Here is a 20,911-nt window from a genome sequence, read left to right on the forward strand (position 1 = left end):
CAAACTACCAGCTAATAACAAATCTCTGCATAGATTTCTCAGTGTATTCACTGTTGGGCACCCTTCTCATGGAGTGGATTTGCTGGTGGGTCCCTCAGCAGGTGAGAGATGAAACTCTTAGAGGCTGTGGTGCTCCCCATAAAACAACACAACTTCATGTATAATTGACTTTGTTTAGACTGAAAATTAAAAAAAACAAACAAACATTGTGCAGATTAAATCTGTAGGTTTACAGATAAGCATGATTCTACTTGTCTTTGTGCTTTAAGCAGAAATAATTGCTGATATACAACTACAACATTGTGAACTCCAGTAAATGAGTTGCTACAGTGAAGTTGGCTGAGGTACAATAGCATGCCTACTGTCAAACAAATAGTTAAATGCTAACGTGTAACATTTATGTTAAATTTCTGTCCAACAAAATGGTAAAAACAAAGAAATGACAATAGGATTTGACGCATTGGCATGCATAGACATATTTTTTGGTCAGACTGTGAGTGTTTTCTCTTTTCCCCACATACAAAGATATGCAAATGGCTGTTGCATAAATGCAGCTATACAACCAGGCTAATACACTGACATTCAGCAGTTCTCCTTCTCTCTCCCTCTCAGACTCACAGAGACACACTCACACACACACATGCACACAACTCAAACACCCAAACCAATACTCAACTATTGATCAATAAGCTCTTGGTTAAATTGTGGAGCTCCAAAGAGGTTAATTCTTTCTTTCTTTGCGTTTTTTTAAGAGATAGCGTGTATGCTTTTCACACCACCACCTCTACCATATGATCTTGAGAATGTTGCTAATCAGCTGGTTTTTGTTTTCGGTCCTACTTTGAGTTATGACCTTTTCAGGATCTCAGTCCACCTTCAAGCTACTCTTAAAAAAGCAACACATGCAGTTTACTTACTAAAATTCCCTAAAAATGTTTTGAAGATACAGAAAAACAGATTTGGACAAAGAGAGGATGTCAGAAGCCTCGGGTCAGGCAGTTGGACGAGCACATATTGGCAGCGATGTTGTTAAATCACTTTGCTCCTGCAGTTTGAAACTGCAGTGAGCAGAATGAAACCCTTAGAACAGGGCTGCCCAATCCTGGTCCTCGAGAGCTACCATCCTGCAGCTTTTAGATGCATCCCTACTCCAACACAACTGAATCAAATGAATGGCTTGTTATCAGGCCTTTGCCAAACACGATGGCATGCTGAAGAGGTAATCAAACCATTTGATTCAGCTGTGTTGGAGTAGGGATGCATCTAAAAGCTGCAGGACGGTAGCTCTCGAGGACTGGGATTGGGCACCCCTGCCTTAGAATAAAGATGTACATCCTGACATGACAGAATTCATCAAGACAGTTCTTGCTACAGACCTCCTCCTAATCCATCACCTTTCTAATTACAGAAGACATCCGTGAAAAGATGTAGAAAGGCAAGAGACTCGGATATGAAGTCCGAGGACCCTTGGGTTAGACAGTATCTGCTACACTACTGCTAATTATCACTTCCCATATTGATGTTACTGCCTTTGACTGTTACCTTGGCAGTGTTGAGCAAACAGTGGAAAATCTTACCTGAAAACAAGAATCAGAACCTAATTCACATTTGATGGTAACTTTTAAAGACAGATTGTGCTTCTGGCATCAGAGTGTTTTCAGTGGACAGCCAGACTCTATTTAGATTCTGGCCAATTTAATGTCAATAAAGGCTTTCTGAGAAAAGATTCTGGTTAGGGATGACACAGTTCAGTACCACACTGCGTCTTTCAACAACTACTTCACAAAAGGCAGTTTTGTATAAAGTGAAGCAAACGTCTAGTGTCTAAATCCAGGACGTGTATCAGGTTTGCTGAGAACTCACCAGCAAAGAAAATGGCTAGTGGAAGTGTGTCTTTGGCACTCCAGACAGGCTCCGACACAGGTGAACAACAGTGTTCATAATTATCATTTAAAAAAAAAAAAAAACATGGCAATGATCTGCACATTGTGGAAAGACTCTTGCTTTCTCTTAAAAGTTTGATATTTTAGGTTTTTTTTTAATTCTCATAAAAGTATATGAGCATTATATATGTGTGTGTTTTGTCTGTATACATTTACTGTTTTATACATAAGAAATAAATATGTCTATTGTAATAATTATACTCTTTTTGTCTTAGAGGCTTCTTCTTTGAGCTTAAACACATGCTAGGAATGTTTCTGAGGTCATGCAACACTAGGAGAGTAGCGTAAACCCAGATACAAGGCAGTTTGGGGGAAGCATTTTTCTATACACTAGTCCTTAAAAGTTAGTATTTTGATCGTGAGGACGTGATCATGTGACAAACCTGTGAGAAAAAACACCACTGCAAGTCTATCACATCTGCAATTGCGATAAATGTCCAAAACTAGGGTGTGAGTTAACGCTCAAAATCACAGCTCGTAGCTCAGTTTACAGCGACCTGGCAAAAGTTAATTGGTAATGACTTCTACGTGGAATGTTAATATTGACAAGGATACCATATCCTGTTACATGTAGGATTTGGCTTTATGATTATTTCTTAAGAAATCCTCTGACATAGAGTTTTAGGTTCTTGTAACAGCTACCTGCAGGCATCCTTTTAAAAGTGTGGATTTGTACAGAAGGCAGTGTGCAAACAAATATACAGTGGTGTGATGAAGCAAGTGGCAGTCGAGAAACAAGTGGAAATTTCTCAGTCAGATAAAAATGTCATGCAATTATCTACTGACTACGTTTACTAATAACAGCACCTACCTACTGGCTATCAGATAAGTCACAGTTAGTCTACCCATCTATATATGAATAAGTACTTTATGTGTGAAACTGTGGAAAACAAACAAAACAAGAAGAAACATTCAAGTTGTCCTCAAAGCTCTGCAGTAAGACCAGTTTGGGTGAATGGAGGGAGAAAGCTTGCATTGCAATACGTACAGTACATGTAAGACCAAAGCAGTGAAAATTCAAGGCCATTCTCAGTCATTCATCAGATACTGATGTCTACTGGGAACAAAGGTGTCAAACCATGAGCTTAGTGCTGATGGCTGTCATTCATCCTTGAAATTATGTGGTGTACTTAACCACCAACCTCGTCACAAGTCACCCACAGGCCGTGCCAGCGCTGGACTGGGCTTGCTTTATGCTCGCACGTCCTTTTTATCTCTAAATAGTGTAGCATAGGACAGTTTTGTTTCACTGGCTCCAGGAAGCAGCATATGTAGCGCACAAGTAGGGCTCTTCAGAAGCGCATGGCAGAGCAGTGTGCCTTGGGAAATGAGGGATCAAGGGACAGGGGACTTAAGCGGGACTTGTGTGACTTTTTTTTTTTTTTCATTTTGAAAGCGATTCTTTTCTCACTGTGTTTTCTCCACTTTCTTTTTGTGCACTACTACTGTGAGCGGGAAATTTGTAGGTCTTATCATTTACTTTTCAAAACAGTCACACAGAAAAAAGCCAACTCCATGCAGAAATGCTAAATTTTCAATTTCCACTCATTAATGAGGAGTTTTAAGGACAAGCTGTGACGAGTGAAGACAGGATGGGCGTAGAAGAAGTGAATGGTATTTGCAATATTTTTCAGTCAATCATCAACAGCATGAATTCTATTGCCTTGATATTTTCAGCACACATAAGATGGGAGGATGTATGCCTGTCCCACCCAGATGCTCAGCTCCACATTTCCCACTGTGACAGGGAGGAAAATATAAGATGACTACACATCTGTAAGCATTTTGGTGATGTTTACATAGTTTGTGTTGGCCAGCGTGCAGTTGGCTGTCTTTAGGTTCTCCTCCTGAAAGTCCTCGTTGCTGTTGTTCACAGCCTCCTGGATCTCCATATAGTCCGATTTACTGATGGTGGAGCCACTCCGACTCTTTTTCAGCTCCTCCGCTGAATCAGCTTTGGTCACGTTGACCTGCAGATACTGCGCCTGTTCTTCACCTTCAGTCTCACGGTGATAGAAGTAGTTAAAATTTGACACAATGACAGGCACGGGCAAGGCAATGGTCAGCACACCTGCAATGGCACAGAGGGAGCCCACAATCTTGCCACCAATCGTGGTTGGGACCATATCACCGTAGCCGACTGTTGTCATTGAGACCACAGCCCACCAAAACGCATCTGGGATGCTTTCAAACTGTGACTCTGGCTCATCTGCTTCAGCAAAGTAGACAGCGCTTGAGAATAGGATGACTCCTATGAAGAGGAAAAAAATGAGGAGGCCAAGCTCTCTCATGCTGGCTTTCAGGGTCTGACCCAAAATCTGAAGCCCCTTAGAGTGACGAGAGAGCTTAAATATTCTGAAGACTCGCACCAAGCGGATGACCCTGAGAATGGCTAAAGACATGGCTTGCTGACCTGCTTGACCATCCTCTGGTCTGTCTGCTAGCTCTGTGCCAAGAGTGATGAAGTAAGGGATGATGGCAACAATATCAATAATGTTCATTATATTACCAAAAAATCCTGCTTTGCTGGGGCAGGCAAAGAAGCGCACTAGAAACTCAAAGGAGAACCATATAATGCAAAGAGTCTCTAGGATAAAGAAGGGGTCAGTGAAGTAAGTGGCTGTGTAGCTGATGATTGTGGTGTTGGTCTCAGGCGAAAAGACTTCTGCTTGAGACTTATGCATTTCCTCTTCATCATTACGGAAAATGGGCAGTGTCTCCAAGCAGAAGCTGACTATAGATATGAGGATGACCATGACAGAGATTATGGCAATAATCCTTGCAGGACCTGAGCTCTCTGGGTACTCAAACAGTAGCCATACTTGTCTCTGAAACTCGTTGTCAGGAAGAGGGCGCTCCTCCTCCTTGATAAAACCCTCGTCTTCTCTGAACATCTCAATTGCCTCCTCACCCAGCTCATAAAAGCGAATCTCCTCTGAGAAAATATCTACGGTGACATTGACTGGCCTTCTTAGTCGGCCTCCTGATTGGTAATAATACAATATGGCATCAAAGCTGGGTCGATTTCTGTCGAAAAAGTATTCGTTCCTTAGTGGGTCAAAGTACCGCATCCTTTTTTTGGGGTCCCCCAGCAGAGTCTCTGGAAATTGGGAGAGCGTTTTAAGTTGTGTCTCAAAGCGCAGCCCTGAGATGTTGATGACCACCCTCTCACAACACTCATGGTCAGCCTCTGGGTCGTAGTCCTGCGGGTGACCCGGGTGCGCCGCCGCCTCGTCAGAGGGGTCGGCTGTGGCAACAGTCATTCTGCGGGGGGAGGAGGCCTGCACTTTTCAGTGAGTCTGGGTCCTGCAGCCTGAAGAACTGCAGGCGGAGGCCAGGAGAGGGAGGGGGCTCAACACTGTAAAGACCTGACGGCCACAGGATGTCACCTAGGATCTGACTGCATATAGAACAGAGAAAGCAAAGACAGACAGCAAGGTCAGGTAAACCTGAGACATGATTCAGCACTCAATACTTTTTACGTTTAGTGCAGAGATGTAAGGAGTTTGCGTAAGCCTGAAGATCAAACAACTCAAAATAGAAGAAAATGAAGCCACCCTCTAAAAACTGTCATAAGATCCGATATGAAATTATGTAAAGTTAGACTGTCATGAGAAAACTGTCAGAGCTAAAATGAACAAGTGGAAACTTGAGGATGTCACTCCTGCTCTTGACTTTGGAAAATTAATATGTAAATAAGCAACCCGCCTTGCATATAAATTACTTCAATGCAGGTAAATGCAGGGGCTAAGGGGCAAATAACACTTACAGGAGCTCATAAATTAGGACACTAATCTGCTGCAATGAACAATATGTGTTGAAATGAATGGGAATACCTTTTCTAGTGAAGCCAAGCATGAATATGGCAATGCAGCAGACACCAAATTCATACAGACAGCTTCCTGTCTAGAATATCATCGAAAACCACTGCAGTCTAAACACCAATGTATGTGACATGCTTAAGATTCGCTGTTGTGCCAAACAAATGCAATACACAGCTGCAACATAGACATGACTTCAGTCTAGTTTTGATGGAGCATTTTAGTCTTGAAATGGTGCCTGTTACTGAAATATTCAAAAACATCTATAAATAATTTATCCATAGAAGGAAAAAGGTTCCAAGAGAAAAAACTGTATCTCTCCTCTGCATCATCTCCACTCACAAAGTAGGAGCACAGTTTTATAAAATAAAATAATAACGCTTATGACACACACAGCAAATACATAACTACAGGTTTACTGGTCACTATACATTCTTCTGCTGCAGCGCAAATCATTCCGCCAACTACAAAATGCTACGACTCGTGTTCACATTTAATGGAAATGGAAATGATAGGTAAAGCTGCTTTAATTTCATACATACGTGCAGACATCTTTTTTCCCATCTGGATGTGATTTGATGCTCCTGCTGGACGCTGGTATTAGGGAAGTGAATAACCAGCTGCGCTCACCGGGCGATCTGATTCCAGTGCAGGTATAAAATGAATTTCCAATTTGGGACAGTCGATGATATTCACCTCATGTTGTCTGCGGCATCCTTGCCGTGTACACCGGGTACAGTATGTGCGGGTGTGTCCTCGCTTTCCCCTCCCCGACTCCTTTCCTCCGGGTACGCTGTCGTGGGATGGCGATTGGCAAAAAAAAAAAGAAAAAGAAAAAAGAAAGGAAGAAAAAAAAGGAGGAGGGAACCGATCAAGGAGGTGCTGGTGCTTCCCTTAATAACCAAAGGTGCTGGGATCAGCAGAAAAAATCTTCCACCACTGTTCTCCTCCAAGCATGTATGACTGTGTGACGAGCTGATGGCTGCAGACAGCCTCAAAGGTAAATAGTCCCCATAAGGTGCTCAGAAAGGCAACATCTGCAAAGGGGGGGACAAGGCGAGGCGCGGGGGAGGAAGGGAGCTTAAAAATATAATCTTATTACCACGATTTAATAATTTGAAGGCGTGTGAAAATAATTTGGTTGCTCAGAAGAATTAATCTATGCATGCGTCAGACAGTCAATTTACATTTTTATTTATAATTTAGGCATAAATTAGCATCTCCACCAGATTCCAGACTGAGATGCAGACATGCTCAGGCAGTGCATCCCAGTATCTAATGCAGAGACAGTTCTGAGAATCTCCCAATAGCCTACATGGTGAGCAGAGCAGCCTCCTCAGACACTGACTTGAAACGACATGCGTGAAAGAACCGCCCTACGTAGTGGGCTAGAAGATTATGCAATTTCACTGAGCAGGAGACCCACGCACACACGTGAACACACATGTAAAGTGGCCTTTATGGCCCCTGCATGGTGTCAGCACGGTGGGAGGCGAGAGATTTTTACATGAAGAAAAAAAAACTTTCTGGGCAAAATATCTCTGTTGTCAGCTTCGGCCGCAGGACTGGTATATAAAGCTTAGTCAAACCTGCAGTCAGGCATTGCTATGCATACCAAGAGACGGGCTGGTGATGGAGAAAGGCAAGGGCGGAAAAACGCGCTCCCCATCTGCACTATAGCTTAGCGCTCACCTTATCTGCAGTATGGGCAATTTAAAGGGGTACGCAGCTCCACCACTATTCAGCTGATGGTTAAAAGATGCGATCTTCTCAAATTGCAATGGCAAAATTAAGAGTAAAAAAAAAAAAATTTCATTTCTGCATATTTAGTTTATCTTCGAGAAGTTTTCAGGCATTTGATAAAAAGCTGATATATCAACCTGTGGCTACTGTTTTAGGAAATATGTGAGCATGTTCATGCATGACTGTTATTGCAGAAACAACATAAATGCTTGTGGGAGGAGCTTTTTTGATAATCTTTGTTCTCTTGTGCGTTATTAGTATAGTGGAAGTAATAACAGCTTTACTTCTTTTTTAATGCCTGTTCATGGCAGTTACACTCGCAGTCTTTCCTGGCAACACAATTCATGAATAATAGATAGAACAGAGGGACTAAAATAGAGCAAATCCTCCATCATTGCCCCTTGCTATATTCAGAATAAAGAACAAACTCTGTCCTTTCATCACTATTGATGATCACTACCCTCACGGCCCCCCTCCTGGACCCCCTGCAGTTTGCATATAGAGCCAACAGGTCTGTAGACGACGCCATCAACATGGCCCTACACTTGATCCTGCAGCATCTGGACTCCCCAGGAACCTACGCCAGGATCCTGTTTGTGGACTTCAGCTCTGCCTTCAACACCATCCTTCCAGACCATCTCCGAGACAAGCTTTCCCAGATGAATGTGCCTGATCCCATCTGCCAGTGGATCACTGACTTCCTGACGGACAGGAAGCAGCATGTGAGGCTGGGAAAGAATGTCTCGGACTCCCGGACCATCAGCACCGGCTCCCCTCAGGGCTGTGTTCTTTCTCCTCTGCTCTTCTCCCTGTACACCAACTGCTGCACCTCCACCCACCAGTCTGTCAAGCTAATCAAGTTTGCAGATGACACCACCGTTATTGGACTCATCTCGGACGGGGATGAGTCTGCCTACAGGAGGGAGGTTGAACGTCTGGTGTCTTGGTGCAGCCACAACAACCTGGTGCTGAATGCCCAGAAGACAGTGGAGATTATTGTGGACTTCAGGAAGCACACAGCCCCACTCCCCCCCATCATCCTGACTGACACCCCCATCACCTCTGTGGACTCATTCCGCTTCCTGGGTACCACCATCACCCAGGACCTGAAGTGGGAGCCCACCATCACCTCCGTCATTAAGAAAGCCCAGCAGAGGATGTACTTCCTGAGGCAGCTGAAGAAATTCAACCTGCCAACACGGACGATGATGCAGTTCTACACTGCAATCATCGAGTCCATCCTCACCTCCTCCATCACCGTGTGGTACGCTGGAGCCACTATCAGGGACAAACAGAGACTGCAGCGTGTTGTGCGCTCTGCTGAGAAGGTGATTGGCTGCAGACTCCCATCTTTGCAGGACCTGTACACCTCCAGGACATTGCGGCGTGCAGCTCGGATCTCAGCTGACCCTTCTCACCCTGGACACAGTCTGTTTGACCTGCTCCCCTCAGGCAGGAGGCTCCGGTCCATTCGCACCAGAACCTCTCGCCATAAGAACAGTTTCTTCCCCTCTGCTGTTGGACACATGAACAATAACCACATGACTGTTCCCGCTACTAACACATGACCCTACGCTGTGTTCACTGCATCATTCCATGATTGGCACTGATCACCACCTGCACTCATGTATATATCTTTCAACGTAGCACTCTTAATTCTTATTCTCATGTATATATCTCATGTATAGCTCATGCACATATCTTTCTACGTAGCACTTTTAATTCTTATCCCTTCTTTTATTTTTTCATGTCTATTTAAGTGCTATTTATGACACTATGTTTGCACTGAAGCACCGCAGCAATTTCCTAATGTTGTAAACCTGCTCAACATTTGGCAATAAACCCCTTTCTGATTCTGATTCTGATTCTGATACCTGAGCTGGGAATCAATACTGGAGCTGGGAATGAAAGCGCCGTGGCCAGAAGTGACCTCCTCAGAAGCCAAAGGTCAGTGGGATTCCCTTGGATGAGCAAGGGAGGGAGGTGATTCAGGAGAAACAGGCAGTGGGGCAGACAGCAGGATGATTTGTGTGAGACCTGACTCTGCCAAGGCTTGTCCTGCCAGACCCCGAGACCATCATGGCTCCCAGCCTCTTCCCTGCTGTCTGTCTGCATGCCTTCCTGCTGCCACACAAGCTGATACCTCTCTGTATCTCATAATGGCTTTCCCAGGTTAGTTATGACAGCATGGTCATTATTTATGAGCTGGGGGCCTGTTAGAAAGACTGCAAATGCTGTCTTTGAAACTCATTTTCTTACTATTAGGTGTTTTTCTTAAATTAAAAAGTGAAGGTTGTCTACACTCTAAATGCTCTGTGTGCCTTAATCATATGGGGATGTTCAAATGGCTGGCTGGTTGTATAAGTTGGCAGGCGAGGGTGTCAAGAATGAATTTGTTACCAAGAGGTATTGATTTCAGCATCTCCATCAGATGTTTTTTTTGGCTCACTGACATGCAGAAGAGAAAATAAACCTGAGAACTGAGAGACTGAAGGGTCATTCTCACTGATGGATTAGAGGACCAATATGTATATATACATTTGTATACAAAAAATGTTTTTTAATGTTTGTAATGTTTTTTTAAGAAAGGTAGGTAGCTTCAGAAATACTGGAAAATCACTGGAGGATTAGCTGTATTTAGTGTTTCCAGGTGACACAAAAGTGAGCTTACAGTGTAGCAATTGGTACTGCCATTTAGCCGGTACAGTCCCTGGAGTGCAGTGGTCTTTTTATTGATGCTGGAGGTCTGTGATGCCGCCTTACTCCTTCATACTGCATTGCAGCAGCCACAGGTTTCCAGCACACACACAGACACACACAGGAACAAGGTTTTAAACATAGGGTCCACCATGGATCTCTTCAAAACCCTGGCCTGCCTATTACAAGCTCCATAATAACCAACATAATGTGATAAGATAGAAAACAGGAGAACAGACGAGATCGGGCGTGTTCAGGGTGGTATGGCCGTAAGCCGTAAAAAAAAAAGATAGAAAACAGGAGGCTGCATATCGCATTCATGTTTGGATTTTCTGCTGCATTAATACAGATTTTCTGCTTCCAGATATGATGATGCAACACTCTCCTGTGTAATTCCTCATTAACAAATTCTGTCATGCAAAATCATCAACAAGACTCCTAGAACAAGAACCTTGCACTAAATCTTATCCTATATATTTTGTGAATTTTCTCCTGATTCTTTTCACTCCTTGGGCTATAGAGCAGTCCAACAATTTTGCTGCTAAAGACATTTTTCCAGTGCATCTTCAGTGAGACTCAATTTATTTGGCCCTCTGGGAGATGAGTCATTTCAGCATTGCTGCTCAGGAACTGAGTTGCCCTGCAAAAGAGGCAGGTTACACATACAAATATGGGACCAGGAATGTGGACACAATAAATAAGTGGCTATGGTACATGGCTATAAAGCAATATAGCCCCTTTTGTCCTTAGTGTCCCCTGGAGCTAACAGTACATCTGAGGTAGAAATGGAGAAAGGGAGGATAGGGAGGACGGAGGACTCTGTAAAGAGAGGGAGGAGAAGAAAAAGGGAGGGAAGGAGAGAGTCATGCTCGTCAGATTGAGGCCCAGCAGGAAGAGGGCAGATGCTGGAAAAGAGCCAGACAACAGGAGAGAGACAAGGACACTGGCCCACTGCGGTATACTGCCAAGCTCCAGCACTCTTAGCCAGATCTCAGAAATATGCACATACGGCCACTACACAAGTTAATTTCTCAAAACTTACAGGCTTGTAGATTACCTGTAGAAGTTTGTAACGTAACAAAGCATGTATACTGCATGAGTTATGTTTCTGTCATGCAAGACAAAAGTTAGTACATGCATCATTTTGCATACACAAGAACACCTGCAGAAATGACAGCAGTACGGTCCTGATGCCGTAGGCCCCGGTCTGTATGGGCCTGGGCTCCCTTGCCTTGGTGGGTGCCGAAGGACAGGCGTGCCTACTGGGGTCAGCGGGGGAGTTGGCCCCAGGTAGGGGCATCTTGCTCCTCCCTTCTTTTCCTCCACATCCCCGGCTGCCTCCCTCTTCCCGTTCCAATACACCCACCCACACAAGTAGGGCCTTGGGGTGCGGGTGTGTCACCAGGGTGCAGGGGAGGCATCCCCCCCCCTCTGGCCCCTTCTGGCCACCTGTCCCTCAATTTTATTCCACAACTTAGACATTCACATTACTGACACTCTCATAACACATACATATAGGGCCTTGAGGGTGGGCACGTTAACGGTGTCCAGTGGACGGTCTGTGTATTTAACCCCACCTCTAGCACCAGTGCCCACCTCTCAATTTTAAATCCATGTAGACATTGAGGATTCTCGGGAGGGGCCGTGCTAACACCTTCTGCTCTCTGGCAGCAGCACCATGCTCTCCCGTGTTTTAAATGCACCTTAGAACAACACGACACAACACTACACATGAGCGAGAGGAGGGAGGTTGGGGTCTTCACACACCCCTGTTCTCTGCTGGCCATTGGGGCGGGGGGGCTGGGAGGAGGTGTTGGCCATCCGATTGGGATCTGGGATTCGGGGCCTCCCTGCTGCTGCGGAGCCTGGGGTGGTCTGCTTGCCTCCACCCCGGGGGAAAGGGTAACATCTCCTGGGTCTAGGTGCCGTTTCCCCCTCCAGCGGCAAGGGTACCTGGACCCGGGGTATAGAGTTTGTTTGGGGAGTGTGATTGTGTGTAGAGTGTCCATGTATGTCTATCCCTACATTGGGTGAGTGCTGAGTATTTGTATATGTGTGCATGAGGGTGGGAATGCATGATTGTGTCTGTGTGTGTTTTTCTCTTCTTTCTCTTTTTAAGTGCGCTTTCTCACTGTCCCTCTTCCCTTCTGTTTTTCTTTTCCTTCATCTTTCTTTCTCCCCTTCCCATCCCTCAGTCATGTCTGTCCCGTCTGTAACAACTGAAAATAAAATAAAATAAATAATAACAACAAAGGTCGATCAAATGGACCAATACGGCAAGGCCGTGATGATCCATTTGGCAAAGTAAATCCACTGGGTATCCTTGTTGGTCTCCAGACAACAATTCTGACGGCTAAAGAACCAAATGGGACAGGCAAAAAAAAAAAGAAAGAAAAAAAAAAGAAATGACAGCAGTAAACTGCCCAAAACATTTTGACTCCATTCAGTTCTGTAAGCCACCCTGCTGCTGAAAGGAAGGTCTATGAGTCAGTAAATGAGTGAGTCAGTGTCACTGTTGCAGGATACTCTGATGTTGCATTATACAATGCTTCTGTATGACAAAGTGAAATTTAAGTCAAGGTAAGAGCTTGCAGGAGCACTAGGTTATATTACACCAAGGTCAGAGAAGAAATAAGATACTCTGTGTATCGGGGTAAGAGGGTAAAAATAAAACTTTATGTCAGTAAATGTAAGCTTTCTTTTACATGCACAGGAAGGCTCTGTAAATCAAAGTCATTACTTTGTTATCCACCCTTGAATATTTTGCTAAAGTGAGGTTTTGCATCCTTTTTGTAAAAGTTGAAACGGTGCATGAAAGAATTTGCTTTTTAAAAAACATGTGTATTAATGTCTGACTTCCAGTGCTTGACAAAAAGTGCAGCACAGGTGACCATTATCAGATGTGTGGGATTTACAGTGACAGCTACTATGTCACTGATGATGCAATGCCCTGGTTTTTGTTTGCAAGTGAACCAAAACATGTGCCCCTGCCTTAAGCAGGAGTCTGGTCTGCAGTCGACAATGCTGCTGAGGGATGCAGCAGCCACTCTGAGTCACAGGACACCTGAGCGGTGAGTCAGGGCTGCACAGTTTCCAGGGTCACAGTGCTTCAAACTTCGAACCTCACTCAGACGTGACTATTCTTTGTTGATCTAATTCATCATAGATATGTTGAGATAAGGACAATCCTAGAAATAGTATCAATACCAGAAGAAATTGTCCCAAGTCAGCATTGTCGCTGTAGCTGGGTGAATCGTTTGCACAGCCTCCTACGGTTGCTACAGAAACCATTTCTAGGGGCAGCAGAGGGAGGATTTGGACTGTGACATCACTACAGCATTTTTGGTGCCAACAAGATATTTCAGGTAAAGTTACAGCATGATGACAAAGCACATTTTATCCGCTTGCAGTCAGGTGGATTAGTTAAATATAAATGTGTTTAGGAAAAGTGTGAAGTCTGTATTTTCCATCTTTCCTGTTTCACACTTTCACATCTGGTGCATGTTTTACAGCATATGGTGCAGTACCCTACATTACACTACAGTACTTTGACTCCTAGCTTTCTGTGTGGCCTGTGGGGGGATGGATATACGTATGCTTTCTCTAATATGCTTTCTGGGCTTTTCCTTGTCTCACTGAAAGCTCTGAACACTGAGTCTTGATGCAGAAGAGTGAACTTTATGAATAGCCCCCAGAGTGCCATTATGTGTTCTCAAAAGAGCAGATGGATGAATGGCACCGAGAGAAACAATGGCAATATGTCTCATAGTTTCTATTTTTGGCAACACTGAGTTACAGTTTTAGGGCAAATACCGTACTATAAAAAACATATCATCAGCGCAGGAAGGAAAATGTCCAGTGCTATGAGTAATTGTACCGGACACCGCCATTTCTCATCTGGGTGCTTCTATAAAGTTCAAGGATGACATGAGGCAGCTCTCCTGGCAGACACTCCCCATGTTGGCATGCTGGGTATCATCAGAGGTAGCACGCTGCTGTGAGGCATGACTCCTCTCATGTGGAGAATGTTGGCATGATGAGGGCAGCAAAGAGATGAGAGAAAAGGGAAAGCTCCAAACAGGTCTCCTCCAAACCCCCCACCCAGAACTGAACACAATCCTGGATTTACATCTTTGAATCCGCCTGCAGCAGCAGAGTCGGAGAGAACCAGCCGTGGAGCTGTCTGCGATTTTCTGTCTGTGTGTGTTTGTGTACTATGCATGTAAGCTCAAGTGTATGCACCTTCCCCTCCCCAGTGCTTTCTTTTTTTCTAATGACCAAGATCCCACTACTGAGTGCAGTGAGGTATACCAGCTCTCACTGTCTTACAGCTGTGGAGTACTCCAGCATGCTCATTCCAACCACATGGACATCCACAGAGGAGAAGTGACACAACTTGGCACATATATCAAAGCCATAAGTGTACATTAAGGATGAGTAATTATTTGGATTTTAATTCTTGGTCTGCAGTGAATAGAAAAAGAAGATACAACGATACAGAACAAGATTTTGTGTTTGCATATTTGGCTTTTTTTTTTTTTACATTTACATTTCATTTAAGTAAAAAGTACAAAAGTACGACATGTATTGAAAAAGGTCCTGAATTGTAAATAAATAGGTTGACATGTTAATCTTTATGTATTTGTTGTCATGTTGCTATATTCTTAGCTCTAAATGCAGAAATGAACAATCCAGTGTTTTATCAATTTAGAGCATAACAACACCGATCTCCTAATAAGATAATCTCTAATGTCGTTCTTACCTTTCACAAAACCAAAAAATTAATAGAAGATATGTTGTACTGGAGATGTATCTTGCAAGCACAGCTGTCGAGCTTTGTAGATGATTAATGGTAGTGGGTAAATCACAAGCATCGTTTCATTTTCTCCTGGTTAAAAATACATTAAAGAAGGGGGAAAGAGAAAGTACAAAACCACTCAGCAGTTCTGAGGCAATGCACCTGGAGCTGCAGGACACATGGTGTCTTGTCTGCAGAACTGAGAAAACAGAAAACTCAGCAAAGAAGTGTCTAATGGTTAAACCAAGCCACCTTACTTTAAAGTATGTTTAAGGTGACTTTAAGTCATCTGTAGGTTTCTGTACCTTTTCAGATGTTAGGTTCACCTTTGTTACACATTTGTGCTTGTGTTTCTGTGAAATCTCTAACAACAGCTTTGAAGAGAAATTAACTTGTTAACATGGATCAAATTTTATGATACCCAGGCGGTCTCAGTCAATTCTGTGATAACACCATTACAAAGAAATACTTTTGTAGATCCCTTTAGAAAACATTACAAGCAGGAATATATCAATTTCATGATATAATCATAGCAACCTTTCTGAAAGGCATTTCACAAGGCTATTGTTACATCCCTTTGCTTTTTCTTGGTTAATGTTTCATCATTTTGTTTATTTGTTTCAATGCTGCACTGGGAACACAAGATATGGCTTTAAAAGCAACAGTCCGGAAACAGGATAGCATACTGCAAAGTCAATTTCAAGCAACCTTGGTGTCCTTTTTAGTGCTTGTGCAAAGTTTTTTCCTTTTTTTCCCTAGCTCTAGCTTGCAAACTGTAATTCTCTTTGTCTCATGGGAAACATGAGAATTATGGGTCACACTAGACGCCTCTGGATTTTAAAGTAGTTTCCTGACCTGCACGACAAATCCTAGATAGTCACATTTGCTGGTTCTAGGACAAGACACTGTATCTTCCTCAGCGGTGCACGTGTAACAATAGTAAAAATAACAATAATCATTGCTAGATTCACAATTTTGTCTTCAGGAAAAATAATATTTTTATCTTCCACAGATTGAATATAATCCATAGATGCACATACAAAGTACTTATAAGTGGTTCTTCCTCACTTTACCACAAAAAGAGTTTGCAGATAACATGAAGGCAATAAATTTCTTCAATGACAATAAATTATTGTTCTTACCATAAAGTCTAATTTTATAAGGCCTATCATTTTCAATGTCTGTTGACAAGATGATGTGAATATAGCCTTGAGGTCTTAGTGTTGACTTTATACAAAAGATGATTAAACCTTTAAATTTATTATGTTATGCTAGTGTATGAAAAAATGGAAATAACACCCCTGTAATCAGTCATAAATATATATAACTGAATATTAATGTTTCTAAAAATGTTAGCAAAAACATTTAATCTTCTTAAAATAGTGGCTCTGCATTTAAATTCCAGATACGTGCTGTCAGCCACCTAATAAAGTGATTTTTTACTGCTTCTTATTTCATTCACAGAGGAAAAAGGCACCATAAATTTAAACCTTTAATGAAGTTACTTCTTTTTTGGGATCGGTTCTTCATCTGATAGATCAAAGTCTCTTATGACAAACTTCCATAAGTCTCCAGTAAACATAAACATAAATAGACTCGTTTAAGATTTTGTAAGGGTACTGGGGCTTAAAACCCACAATCAAAACCAGTCACAGATACAAAACGTTCAAAAGGTTTTTTGGATTTTTTTAAAATTGTTAAAAATGCTGTGAGAGGACAATATTACATACAAGTTGGTCAAAAGAACACACTGACTATTTGACAAATCTTTAAATGTGTATAAAGGCACCATATACCACATATTCACCCCTCAAGACTCTATCTTCCAAGTTCAATGTTTAAGCCCTGCCTGAAAGCAACAATTGTACTGAGCCACTAGAGGGCAGTACTGAGCTATTTACAGGTCTATTTCGTCTATCAAGGTTCCACACCACGCATCAATTTTGAAATCAAGCATGACTCCACAGACTGTTCAGAGGCCTTAAAAACAAGTGAAGTACTTAATGATACATGACGCACTTGATGAAAATGGTGACTTTTAGTGTGATGTCCCAGTACTTAAAGATGCCAATTACATGATACTGAGAGAGCTCCAGATCCTCCAAATAAAAATAATTAGATGTTAAATTTTTATGAGAAGATTGTTTAGCCAATCTATATATTTTTCATACCTTTGCTAAAAAAAATCGGCCTTTAAATGTTAAGGTGTCACATTTTAGTTATGCTATTCTAAAGATTAAATCATTAATCATTTAATATAGAAAATGATCAACAAGTGAATCTATATGAAAAGAACTACAACTCAGCTCTAAAATTAACAGAAGCAAAGTCATAATTGAACTTTTGTAACTGAACTTTTGTAAACTTCTCATTTATGATGCAAACACTCATGTATTATTAGAGAAAATGCTACTCTGTAACGAATTGTTGGACTGACTGGAGTTTTGCTTTCTGTTTAGCTACACTGTACCAAAAAGCTCACGTGCACAGTTCTGCAGGTGGGAGATGAAAGGCAGCTGACATCCGTTGGTGTGCCAGCTCACATAATGGCGCTTTTACATCTGAAAAAGAGAGCAGCATTCAGTAATACAGTGAGACTGTAGCCTTTCATTGTGTTCATGTAATCTGAAGCTGTGGGCTTCATTTTCCCTAAATAGTTACAGTAATACTGCTGCTTGGTTGATTCTGCCTTAACCATCTTTAAGGGAAGCGATGAATCGCCAAACCCAACCCAAAATAATATGCACCATTTTCCCCTCCAAGGACAAGAAAGCAAAACAACAGTTTGTGAAGATGCAACACAATGCCACGGAAGTATGAGAGGGGGTTACCCAGGAAACCACCGTAGCCATGGAGACTGCATCACAAGGCGGTTCAACAAGCGGAAGGCGGCGATGCGCCGCGCGTTCTACCTCCCTTTATCCATTCTGTCATCACTGCGCACATGACCTCAATCACACAATTATTCACAGTTTTCTTGTTTTCATGCTCCTCCTGCTCGCTTTGGACAAAGTTTGCTAAGATGCAGCACATTTATTCTAAAGAATATACGAGTGACAGGTGGGACCTGAGTCAGTTCATTTGAGTTTTATTCAATATAGGCTATATAGGCAGTTCTGGATTAAAATACACTGTACGAAAAGCTCAACTCATATTTTATGATAAGCGTTTCCATTAACAGCACTCTGCGTTTTTATTACCTGAATAATAATCCGAACAACATGTGGACAGGTTATGATATTAAATATAACCGAAACAGGCATTGGGCTATATAAATTACCATAGTCTATTGATTTCCACGAAGCACAAGACGTCGTTTTTGGACTGGTGGGTAGATTCAGTAGAAGACTATATGCTACACGTCTATCCCAGTCATGAACACCAACAACGGTCGCATTATAACATCAAGATATGTAGGCATCGTGTGGCTTTATACGCTGAAAAATGTCTGTTTTAACAAGCTTTTTTTTTATTGTTATTATTTCCTCTGATTTGAAGCAAACACTTTTCTGTGCGTGGTTTTTTTTCCTTTTTTTGCTCAGGTTAATACTTGTTGATCACGGAGAAACACTGAAAACAGAAAAATCTTCACTGAAGTATTTTTGTATCGTTTCCATTTGCTTTGGTGCAAATAAAATAAAGATTAATACCTTGTTAAAACAGAAGTTTACAGCTTTCATCCACAGATATGGACTGACACGTTACGAGTGGCTATATAAAAATATTATAGGTACTGTCTCATCATGCTTCATAAATGATCCATGGCGGGGTTCATTTACACGTCCGTGAAGATCTTTTTGATGTTCACGCAGTTCTGGTTGTTTTCGGTGGTGAAGTTGGGTTGTTTGAACGCACTGTTGATGCCCTCCTCTATCACCATGTACTCTGACTTGCTGAGAGATGAGGAGCTGCACGACCTCCTCAGCTCCTCTGAGGGGAGGTGCTCACAGCTACCTGTAGTGTGATACTGTGGGTACTCCTCTCCATCAGTCTCTCTGTGGTAAAAGTAGTTGAAGTTGGACACAATCACTGGCACGGGTAAGGCAATGGTTAGCACGCCTGCTATTGCGCACAGAGAGCCCACTATTTTACCACCAATAGTGACCGGATGCATGTCCCCATAACCAACTGTGGTCATGGTGACAACTGCCCACCAAAACGCATCTGGTATGCTGGAGAAACTTGAAGTGGGGTCGTCTGCTTCTGCAAAGTAAACTGCACTGGAGAAGAGAATAACTCCGATAAAAAGAAAAAATATGAGCAAGCCAAGCTCCCTCATGCTGGCCTTGAGGGTCTGTCCCAAAATCTGAAGTCCTTTTGAGTGTCGGGAGAGCTTAAAAATACGAAAGACCCTCACCAATCTTATCACCCTCAGGATGGCGAGGGACATCGCCTGCTGACCGCCGTTGGTTTGCCTCTCGGCCAGCTCTGTCCCCAGAGTGATAAAGTAGGGGATTATGGCGACGATATCAATGATATTCATTATGTTTTTGGAAAAGGTAGTTTTGCTGGGACAGGCAAAAAACCTGACCAGCAACTCGAAAGAAAACCATATAATGCACAACGTTTCGATGACAAAGAAAGGGTCTGTGAATGGACTTGACGTGAAGGGAGCAGTGCCATTAACTGCGGGTGCCACTGTGGCTTGGTCTCTGTCATCCCGGAATTCCGGCAGAGTCTCCATACAGAAAATAACAATTGAAATTAAAATAACAAGCACTGAAACGATGGCTATCCCTCTTGCTGGCCCAGAGCTTTCAGGGTACTCAAACAAAAGCCAAACCTGCTTCTGGAAATCATTTTTGGGGAGGATGCGCTCCTCTTCTTTTATAAACCCTTCATCCTCGCGGAATTTCTCCATGGCCTCCTCACCGAGTTGGTAAAACCTGATCTCCTCTGAGAAAATATCAATGGGAACGTTAACAGGTCTCCGTATGCGCCCTCCTGACTGGTAGTAGTAGAGGATGGCATCAAAGCTTGGTCTGTTCCTGTCGAAAAAGTACTCGTTTCTCAGTGGGTCAAAGTAGCGCATCCTTTTCCTCGGGTCCCCCAATAGCGTGTCTGGGAACTGGCTGAAAGTTTTCAGTTGCGTCTCGAAACGTAAACCAGAAATGTTGATGACCACCCTCTCGCAGCATCCCTGGCGACTGCGCTCATATCTGTCCACCGACAGGTGAGGCGCTGAGAGCACGGCGGACTCCTCCAGCATGTTTTCCACCGTCATGACGCCCTTCTCCTCGGCATAACCCCGGTTGTCAGACTCGTTGCGTCCCCTGTGTCCCGCTGACGCGTGCGGAAGGATCACGCTGGAGGTCTGGTCATCCATACAGGTGGTTTTCAGTCTGGAGGAGCAGGGTGCGCCACGCCACTCCCAGCCAAAGCTTACAGCTTTGGAGAGTTGAGGCCGACGCCAGTTACAGCTCCTCCAACCATCACCTATCTCTGCCTATCCACACGCTGAAGCGCTGCACTCCCCTCTGGCTTTTTTTTCCAAACACGCCGACACCCACCCACAGCGCGCATATGTCTGACATACGTCCACCACCCGCCCAATCGGAAATTAACTTGACACTTAATGTCGAGCACCCACCCTTGTGTGGCGAGCCGAAAACACTTGATGAAATCAGATCCACACCTGTTAGATCCAAGTTTTATTCTTACGCTGTGAGCTCGTGCGAACCCGTTATTATCTTTATCACGTGGGAATGACAACAAATCAGCACGCCTGCCAGTTCCCTTTTAGCAAAAATAACATAAAGGGCACGAATCCAAAATGTATGCGATTCACCTCCAACACAAATGCAAAAAAAGAAAATCATAGAGGAAAGCAAAGTCCTCGTTCTAATCTTCAATTGAATCTTATTTGTCCTCTTTTCCAACAAAAACAAAACAAAACAAGTGTTGTTAGA

At 43.0% G+C, this 20,911-nt stretch overlaps 2 protein-coding genes across 2 annotated transcripts; both read right to left on the bottom strand.

Annotated features, from left to right (window-relative positions):
• Positions 1-1,132: 1,132 nt before the first annotated feature.
• On the bottom strand, positions 1,133-7,070 carry LOC146710184 (potassium voltage-gated channel subfamily A member 2). Its single transcript, XM_085457512.1, has 2 exons — positions 6,307-7,070; positions 1,133-5,343 (listed from the first exon to the last, which is right to left on the bottom strand). Exon 2 carries the CDS (start codon positions 5,204-5,206, stop codon positions 3,710-3,712), a length of 1,497 nt encoding a protein of 498 aa, XP_085313638.1. The 5' UTR covers positions 5,207-5,343; positions 6,307-7,070; the 3' UTR covers positions 1,133-3,709.
• Positions 7,071-18,073: 11,003 nt separating this feature from the next.
• kcna3a (potassium voltage-gated channel, shaker-related subfamily, member 3a) lies at positions 18,074-20,692 on the bottom strand. The gene has a single exon (XM_085457511.1). The coding sequence runs from the start codon at positions 20,326-20,328 to the stop codon at positions 18,778-18,780; it is 1,551 nt and encodes a 516-aa protein (XP_085313637.1). The 5' UTR covers positions 20,329-20,692; the 3' UTR covers positions 18,074-18,777.
• Between the last annotated feature and the right edge of the window lie 219 nt (positions 20,693-20,911).

The sequence above is a fragment of the Copadichromis virginalis genome, linkage group LG5 (assembly GCF_057382275.1).
Source record: "Copadichromis virginalis isolate Kocher_CV1m ecotype Utaka linkage group LG5, C_Virginalis_male_GT1.1, whole genome shotgun sequence".
Classification (NCBI taxonomy): domain Eukaryota; kingdom Metazoa; phylum Chordata; class Actinopteri; order Cichliformes; family Cichlidae; genus Copadichromis; species Copadichromis virginalis.